This window comes from Sinocyclocheilus rhinocerous, unplaced genomic scaffold, assembly GCF_001515625.1.
Source record: "Sinocyclocheilus rhinocerous isolate Xijiao unplaced genomic scaffold, SAMN03320098_v1.1 scaffold2886, whole genome shotgun sequence".
In the NCBI taxonomy this organism is placed as follows: Eukaryota; Metazoa; Chordata; class Actinopteri; order Cypriniformes; family Cyprinidae; genus Sinocyclocheilus; species Sinocyclocheilus rhinocerous.
The window spans coordinates 50375-60008 of record NW_015651492.1 but is presented as its reverse complement, the minus strand read 5'-3'; the positions used below and the strand labels follow the sequence as shown (position 1 = coordinate 60008).

The following is a 9634-nucleotide window of genomic DNA, read 5'->3' as shown; positions in this document are numbered from 1 at the left end:
ATCTGGCATCTTTCAAATCATCTCAGATGTATTAAGCGAGGTACGAAGAACGGGCCCCTGGTTTGACCTAAGAACTTAATTAAGTTTAAACAACTTAATTTTAATTTCAAAGTTTTGGTGATATTACATGGTCAAATTACTTCCGCAGATTTTATTTTTTTTGAGTACTGGTCATTTATTTCACTTCAGTAGGAACAAATAAAACATTCCAATTCCAGTATGAACAACTGTTTAATATAAAAGTAGTGGCAACTTTTGTTTGGTCCAAATAATTTGGTAATCATGAACATCATCTTAAACAAAATAAAACAAGTTCAATTTATGAATGTGGATTTTAGAGGACTGATCCTCTAAACTGAATACAGTGCTTCACAATTTATGTGAAAATGAGTATCCATAGATTTAGTGTTGCCAAAAACACATCACATGACACACACCATGGATGAAAAAAAAAAGATGTTTTCCAAGTTATTTTGTATGTAAATATGTGGTTTTACTTTCAAAAAGAACAAAAAAAAGAAAACATGAGAAATTTCAACAACACTCATTGCCAGTTTACTTGTGTCCACCTAGCTAAAACTAACGCCATTCTTGCTTGGGCTGTTGTTTTAAACATACATTTTTATCTAGGTGTTTCTAATAAACTGCCAACTGTCAAGAGCACAGCTGCTCAATTGTATGCACAACTTAACTTTTTCACATCACATTTGAATTTGATGACAGTAACCCAATTCATCACAGTTTTAATACAGCAGTTTGTTTTTTAGAGACATTACCTTTGGGCAAGTTTTCATATCATCCAGCTCAAGGAAGATCTTTTGAAATGCCTCAAAAGTGTTTTTCAGTTCTTTTGGGTAGCTGAGGTTGAGTGCATATATTAGCCCCATTAGCAATGCACAGGCCCTGGATACGTCCAGGTCTTGCTGGACTTCTGTTCCCTCAATCACAATCCTTGCACTGGCTGGTTCTGATATCGTGGAACCTCTAGTTATAATAATCTTCATCACTTCATTGGCAATATCCCCACCATCCTAAGCAGGTCAAAATCAATGTCAGTTTAAGTTATCATATTTGAAAATCAGATTAACACAAAGTACAGTATGTCTGACTTACCGACTGTTCTTTAAACAGATCTTCCTCATTTTCTCTGAGATATACTACTAAGGAACGGATAGCAGCCTCTCTCCTGCTTTCCAAAGAATAATCCTGTAAAGGAAAAAAAGTGTTAGACTGCTTGTCCATTGAAATGGGTTTTTAAATGCACAACTCTTAAAAAAAAAAAGACTTAAAGTTGAGGTTCATGACTAAACTGTACCAATTATTGATTTCTACCCAGTTTAATTAAAATCACATAATTGATCATTAAAATAATAATAATTGTATTATTCATTTGAAATTGTATTTCTGGCCACCCATCAAATATTCCAATATTCACACTATAGCGACACAAAAAGAACAGACAGACTTCCTTAAAAATAATTTTTCTGTAGGATCTAGTAGATAATGTTGTGATTTCAACATTCTCACAAACTATAAAAATGATTCATTATGATTAGTATTTACATTATTTGCCATTCTTAACTCCGTTGAAGTGCATGTGGAAGAGTACAAAATTAGAGGTATTTCAATGTGCTTTGAAGGACAGTGTTTCTAGCTGCAAACAGGCTCTGAAAGACAATGTTTGTTTGTGTTTTGTGTTATGAACTTACTACTGGTGTCCCTCAGGGTTCTGTTTTGGGCCCACTCTTATTCATCATCTATTTACTTCCTCTTGGCTATATTCTCAGGAAATATGGTATCCATTTTCACTGCTATGCCGACGACACCCAGCTCTACCTGTCTTCTAAACCCTCTAGTTCTTTTCCTCCACCTTCCTTGACTAGATGTTTAGCTGAAATTAAAGACTGGCTTTCAGCCAACTTTCTAAAACTCAACAGTGATAAAACTGAGGTCTTACTTATTGGTACAAAATCTACTTTGACTAAATCTGATTGTTTTACAGTGGATATCGATAATAATGCAATTTGTCCTTCTCAGCAGGTTAGGAGTCTGGGTGTCATTCTGGATAGCACACTATCTTTTGAAGCTCATGTCAATAATATTACGCGTACTGTGTATTTTCACCTGCGTAACATTAATCGCCTTCATGCCTCTCTCACAATGAATAATACTGCAATTCTTATTCATGCACTGGTTACCTCACGTATCGACTATTGTAATGCTCTCCTTACTGGTCTTCCTTCTAAACTTCTCTATAAACTTCAATTGGTTCAGAACTCAGCAGCTCGTGTTCTTTCTAGGACTTCATCAATAGAGCACATTTCTCCAGTTCTCCAACGTCTACACTGGCTCCCAGTAAAGTATCGCATTGATTTTAAAATTTTGCTTCTCACATTTAAGGCACTTCACAACCTTGCTCCACCGTATCTTACGGACATTCTCCACATCTATACTCCTTCTCGCATTCTCAGATCTTCACACTCGATCTCTCTTGTGTCGCCGCGTATACGTTTAAGCACCATGGGAGCAAGAACTTTTAGTTTTGCGGCCCCTCGCCTATGGAACTCTCTTCCCCCGTCACCCGCCCGTGACGTCTCGCCCATCTATTGGTCTGATTACACATGAGGTTCAGAGCCCGTCACGCTGAAGGGCGTTCCCCTAGCGTTTCCGACGCAGCGTCTCGTTCCCTCGAGGAACTAGGGTTACATACGTAACCTGAGACGTTATTTTCCTCCACCTTTCTTGACTAGATGTTTAGCTGAAATTAAAGACTGGCTGTCAGCCAACTTTCTAAAACTCAACAGTGATAAAACTGAGGTCTTACTTATCGGTACAAAATCTACTTTGACTAAATCTGATTGTTTTACAGTGGATATCGATAATAATGCAATTTGTCTTTCTCAGCAGGTTAGGAGGCTGGGTGTCATCCTGGATAGCACACTATCTTTTGAAGGTCATGTCAATAATATTACGCGTACTGCGTATTTTCACCTGCGTAACATTAATCGCCTTCATGCCTCTCTCACAATGAATAATACGGCAATTATTATTCATGCACTGGTTACCTCACGTATCGACTATTGTAATGCTCTCCTTACTGGTCTTCCTTCTAAACTTCTCTATAAACTTCAATTGGTTCAGAACTCAGCAGCTCGTGTTCTTTCTAGGACTTCATCAATAGAGCACATTTCTCCAGTTCTCCAACGTCTACACTGGCTCCCAGTAAAGTATCGCATTGATTTTAAAATTTTGCTTCTCACATTTAAGGCACTTCACAACCTTGCTCCACCGTATCTTACGGACCTTCTCCACGTCTATACTCCTTCTCGCATTCTCAGATCTTCACACGCGATCTCTCTTGTGTCGCCGCGTATACGTTTAAGCACCATGGGAGCAAGAACTTTTATTTTTACGGCCCCTCGCCTATGGAACTCTCTTCCCCCCAATATACGGAACAGTGACAGCCTTCATACTTTTAAATCTCGTCTTAAGACTTATCTTTTTACCCAGGCTTTCTTATGACTTGCTCTTATTAATTGCTCTTATTATTGCTCTTGTAAGCCTTTATTGTATTCATGATGTATGCAGTTGTGCTGTTGAATTTTGTAATGCTGGCAGGACTTGTTTATTTATTGTTACTGTTTTTACTAGTTTGCTTGCTGTAAGGTGACCTTGGGTGTTTAGAAAGGCGCCATTAAATAAAATGAATTATTATTATTATTATTATTATGAACTTCTGGAAAGCTGCCTTGACACAATGTGCATTGTTAAAAGCATTCCGCAAATAAAATTCACTTAACCCCCCCCAACCCAATATCATCTACATGAAGAACACGGAAGTTTCTATTTGTAACCGTTACATTTATTCATACCTCTAGCAGCATGCTCTTAATACGCTGAATACTCATTTTTGAAGACCGTCCCCTTGAGAACACCAAGGACATTATTTTAGGAGAGTACTGGTCCAGTTTTGCCATGAATGTTGCCTCCAGGTCAACAGTGGTGATCCTTCTGAATTCTTCGTTTATCTGTAAAAATAAGGCACAAATAAAAAGGCACAATTTGTTAATGTAGAACACTGAATGTACTCTAGCACAAACTGCAAACTATTTGATGAAAATATATTTACCTGAGCTGCATCAAAAAGTGCAGGCCATCTGTATTTTAAGTCATTGATTGGTGTTGCTTGACTGACAATTTCCTGCCTGCGAATAGAGAATGTCTTTGCCATTTTTTCACTGATTATCTGATAGTTCATACCCCTATTTAATTCGTTAAGGAGCTCCACTCTTTCATTTTCCAAGCTTTCTTCAGTTTCTCCTTGTGGGTGAGGGGGTAAAAAGTTCACCTCTGCTTTTCTTGGCTTTTTTATATTTTTTGCAGGTGCTTTTTCATGTGCTCGCTTCTTTTTGAGAGAGTTAACATCGAGCTCAGGGCATCCAAGCCCTCTCAGTTTTGCTCTATAGTTGCCCATTTTATATTTTAGTCTCTGTCGCCATCCATAGCATCCATTATGTGAGCCTGGTTCTTTAAGGCAGGGATATTTCTGAACCAGCGCCTCAGCAACATCTGACAACTGAGCACTTGTTGGGTAGGCCACATACTGAAAGATGCTTTCAGCCAGTTTCTCTAGGATGTCTGGAAGGATTGGTGTAAAGTTGAGTTGAATTCCATCCTTCTTGAAAGCTTCACTTCCTGCGGCAAGCACAAGTTCTGTATCATAGGCAAAGCGAGGTACTGAGAATTCAGTAGGCCAACGCTGTGAACGCTGAGTCTTGTGTTCAGATGATGGAAGAATCAGTGTATCCTGCGATCCAGAAAAGGAACCGCTGATAGAAGGACAGATGTCGGTCACTGAAGTGTGGACCGAGGTTTGGATGCAGGTCTTTGATGCACTTTTAATGGAACTCTCCACATCAGTAAAAGTCAGAGTAAGTGTGGGAGGTTCAACAATGTGAATCACCTTAATTGTGTCCTTGTCCTTGATGTCACTTGTTGAGGTAAGAGAAAAATATTCCTCCCCGAAATCAGCATCCTTATAATGCAAAGTAAAGTTCCCATTAAGGACAAATGTCTTCCTCACAATAGACTCAAGTTCACTCACAGTCCCAGGGATTCCCTGAGGCAAGTCCAGTTTGCGAATGTCATGGTCTTGAAGAATGATACGAAGTCTGGCTGGACAAGACTTTGGAGCTTCTGTAAGAGAAACCACATCAGTTTGAGTTACAGAAAATCATTGGGATGAGGTTCTTTCCATATAAACCTCCCTTGTCCACTCTCACACTGTAAATCAAACACAGTGCAATGTTTATTTCATTCATTTTGTCTCTTTATTTAATACTTTTTCATTTACATAGTGTCATTTCACAGCAAATTTATCTAATAATTTGATTCCAAGGTGTTAAAAAAACAAATAATATGAGGGACCGCCTCTACACAATTAAAAAGGGAGCCTCCCACAACCGCTCGATATTTGAAAATATAGCAAATGAGATGGTCAGGTTGGCCATAGACGTTCATATGTACATGAGAAAAGAAAAGAAAGTAACAAAACAAGGCTTTTTGTGATTATACGATAGGAGGCACGGTGCAAATAATGTTAAGTGAAATTGTTCATTCATCAACTGACAGCAAAAAAAAAAAAGATCTTGACATTTAAGAATCAATATTGGTTCAACGAGCATTTACACTGGGCAGAAAATATATCCATTGGAGAATTTAACTTGTTAACATCTGGAAACTCCAAACATTAAAATTCATGTAGACTTACCAATGATGGAAACTTACCAATAATGGAAATGTCAAAAGAAAAGAAAAAAGGGATAAATAACCAGCAAGCCAATATCGCAGACTACTAAAACCAAGGACAATAACTATAAAGACAACAATAAAGATACAGTTCGAAAAATTGTTCTCAATACTAAAGAATAGCCACACCACAGCTACAACGATTAATAAACAGACAATATCATCCGCTGGAGTGGATGCTAATATCTTTATATAAATTACACAAAATATGCAATTAACAAAAAGTTATAAAAGACATTTCAGATCTACACCAGACAAAAATTCTAAAATACATTCATGTGATACATGTTTAAATAAATCAACCCATCAATCAAACCGTTGTCTATTTACATTAAAGTGACGTGACGTGACATGACATGTGGCCAAGTATGGTGACCCATACTTGGAATTAGTGCTCTGCATTTAACCCATCCAAAGTGCACACACACACCGTGAACACACACCCGGAGCAGTGGGCAGCCATTTTTTGCTGCGGCGCCCGGGGAGCAGTTGGAGGTTCCCTGCCTTGCTCAAGGGCACCTCAGTCGTGGTATTGAAGGTGGAAGTGAGCGCTGTACATTCACTCCCCCCACCTACAATCCCTGCCGGTACGAGACTCGAACCCGCAACCTTGGGTTACGAGTCCGACTCTCTAACCATTAGGCCACGACTTCCCCAGTACAACAGTACAATCCAATAAAATATGCTTACCTGCCAACGGAGAGTGAACTGAGAAAATGTATGTGCCAAAATATTTCTTATCAGCCAGTAAACAGTATTTATATTACTTTAAAAAAAATAAATTGTCATTGTGGCAATGTTATTATTTAGCTGTAAGTAGCAAACAGCGCTCAGTCACAGTATCATATAAGAGCTAGTCTCAGTCTCTCTGTAAAACCTGTTACTTAAAGCTGCAGTCCGTAACTTTTTTTTTGGTTAAAAGTGATCCGAAATCAATATTTGAGCAAGTACATAACCAGCCAGTGTTCGAAACTATCGCCTTACTTTAGCCCATTTCACAACAGTCAGCGTATAATAATGTTTTCTAATTTGAGTGGTACGGGTAGGTTTTCGCGGGAAATTCGAGCATGTTATAATCACGGCATCGTCTGATCAAATCAACATGCATCTACACTAAAGCGGTTGTTTTGGCTACATTACTTTTTTGTCTCATGCAGAGCACTGCCTGCGTTTGAGTAACAAACTAAAAAAAACAACAAACAAAAAAGTGCATGTGATATTATCAGACGAACTACGCTCATATTTATAATTCCAAACAATCAGTAAGCGACAGGTGCTAGGAAACACTGTTTTGTATTCATTTATTGACGAGTCGGCTGCGGTGCGGCCAACTGAATGCGCTGCTTCTCTGCCGCTCACTGCACAGAACAGACGCCGAGAGAGGTGACACTTCTCCGGGAAAGTCAGACCTCGCGTTCGCGGGACAGCACTGGCGAAATCTTCCAACTGAACCATAGCTAAGGTTTATCTAAAAAGTCGCTAGGTTTGTCAGTATGTATATTCTAAAAAAAAACGCTAAAACGGTCTGCAAGTTGCTAAATCTAGTGCTAAAGTCGCGCTCGTGTGTGTGAGACGCGGGAGCTGATGGGAAGGGGCGGTGGATATTTGTGGCGGTCATTGTGGATATTGTGGATGAGTTCTTCTGTGTCATCACGGTGGATATTTGTGGCGGTCAATGTGGATATTGTGGATGAGTTCTTCTGTGTCATCATGTTCTATTAGTTCTACAGCTTCAGTTTCGGAACTTTCACGCTTAGTAACACATACAGCTGTTCCCTCACCACAGTGCACCAGTGAAAAGGGACCCCTTTCTAACAGTGTCGCGTTCCGAACGATGTTTAAGCAACATACACCGGTATTGCGGTATTTTAAAAATTCATATCATAACAAAAATAAACACCGGTATTCGGTATGAACCGGTATACCGCCCAGCACTACTTTTCTGGAATAATTAAATGCATCATTTTGATGGTGGATTATAATCCAGAAAGGATTATGCGTTTATGAAACGTGAATGAAATTTAATTATATTCCAGTTTTAAATGTGCTTCTGATTACAGATAGCCTGGGACTACAAAGATTTGTATTTTAAAGACAACCAGTTCGAAGGGAGCATGATTTGCTTTTTGGGTTAAAATAATTTTTTAATATGAAATTCGAGTGGTATGACAATTAGATTAGACTGTACAAAAATTGAAATCTACTCACTTATACACACTATACTCATAGTCACACAACGCTGATGTTGTTAACATTAACAATTTGAGAATAAAGTATAACAATAATAATAATTTGAACGGTTTGATGTGATATGAGCTAACCGTTCTTTAGATTTAATCACCATTGGTAGCGAGATTTATGTTAATGCTTTTTTCCTCAGTTGGTCAGAACAAACGTGGCAGACTTGTTACTTACTTGTTCAGATGACAATATATGGTGAAAATTCTTATTTGGGTCATATATTCCAAGACGTAGCTAGAATCTGTGATTGCGAAGTACAGTAAATATCCACACCGGTGCCAGGTGGCGGATCGTTTATAGCCTTTTCTCACAGCAGCCAGAATAATTAAATGTATCATTTTGATGGCGGATTGTAATCCAGAAAGGATTATGCGTTTATGAAACGTGAATGAAATTTAATTATATTCCAGTTTTAAATGTGCTTCTGATTACAGATAGCCTGGGACTACAAAGATTTGTATTTTAAAGACAACCAGTTCGAAGGGAGCATGATTTGCTTTTTGGGTTAAAATAATTTTTTAATATGAAATTCGAGTGGTATGACAATTAGATTAGACTGTACAAAAATTGAAATCTACTCACTTATACACACTATACTCATAGTCACACAACGCTGATGTTGTTAACATTAACAATTTGAGAATAAAGTATAACAATAATAATAATTTGAACGGTTTGATGTGATATGAGCTAACCGTTCTTTAGATTTAATCACCATTGGTAGCGAGATTTATGTTAATGCTTTTTTCCTCAGTTGGTCAGAACAAACGTGGCAGACTTGTTAAATGATGGAAATGATTTTCGTTGTTTTTAGTTTTGAAGATTCTATTGGGTAGTTATTTATTTTAAGGTAATAATCGTTTTAAATTACTTTCATATTATTTTCCTTTATTTAAAGCATGCAGTGTTGCCAATTTGGGGATTTTGTCGCCAAATTTTGCTACTTTCTCATTGTAGCTGCGACTTTTTTTTATTTTTTGCGACAAGGAGCTATTTGTTTGTTTGTGTGTGTGTGTGTGTGAGTGTGCCTGTGTGCGTGCATTAGGTCTCACCCCTTTATATCTTTGTTCTGCATTTTTGGCTGATTTTATTTTGCCAAATTCTATACAAATGCTCTCTGTGGCAGTCATACCTGCGTGTGTTTGTTTGTTTGTGTGTGTGTGTGAGTGAGTGAGCATGTCTTTTATACATTGCATTTGTGCTCTAGTACCAGGCCTTCATTTCTGTGTGGAAATTTTCAGATTTATGCCGTTTTTTTTTTTGTTTTTTTTGACAAATGAAAAAAAATATATATATTTTTTTTTCACATTTCCCATTCATTTCAATGTGGGGTCATATTGACCCCAAGGGACAGATTTGTAAAAAAATTTTTTTACATACCTTCAGAACAACCGAATCAAGCCCAGTTTTTTTTATGTGAATATAGATATAAAATGTTGAAAAGTCACAAAATCTTATTCCACTGAGATGAAGGGAACCATTTTTTTAAACTAAGTAAAAGTTGATTGGGGTCATATTGACCCCAGGGACCGATTGAGGGTTAAATGATTTCCAAGCATTTTTTGAACACTGACCAGCTGCAAAT

The 9634-nt window shown here is 37.8% G+C and overlaps 1 protein-coding gene across 2 annotated transcripts in view; it reads right to left on the bottom strand.

The window, feature by feature from the left end:
• Nucleotides 1–493: 493 nt before the first annotated feature.
• LOC107712904 (uncharacterized) overlaps nucleotides 494–9634 on the bottom strand; it is an 11009-nt gene continuing 1868 nt past the window's right edge. For both annotated transcript variants that reach the window (XM_016518296.1, XM_016518297.1), the window contains exons 3-6: nucleotides 4130–5196; nucleotides 3873–4028; nucleotides 1114–1206; nucleotides 494–1031 (exon numbers count right to left, since the gene is read on the bottom strand). In XM_016518296.1, coding sequence (XP_016373782.1) covers nucleotides 744–1031; nucleotides 1114–1206; nucleotides 3873–4028; nucleotides 4130–5196 — 1604 coding nt within the window. In that variant the 3' untranslated portion in view covers nucleotides 494–743. The remainder of the gene's footprint in view (nucleotides 1032–1113; nucleotides 1207–3872; nucleotides 4029–4129; nucleotides 5197–9634) is intronic.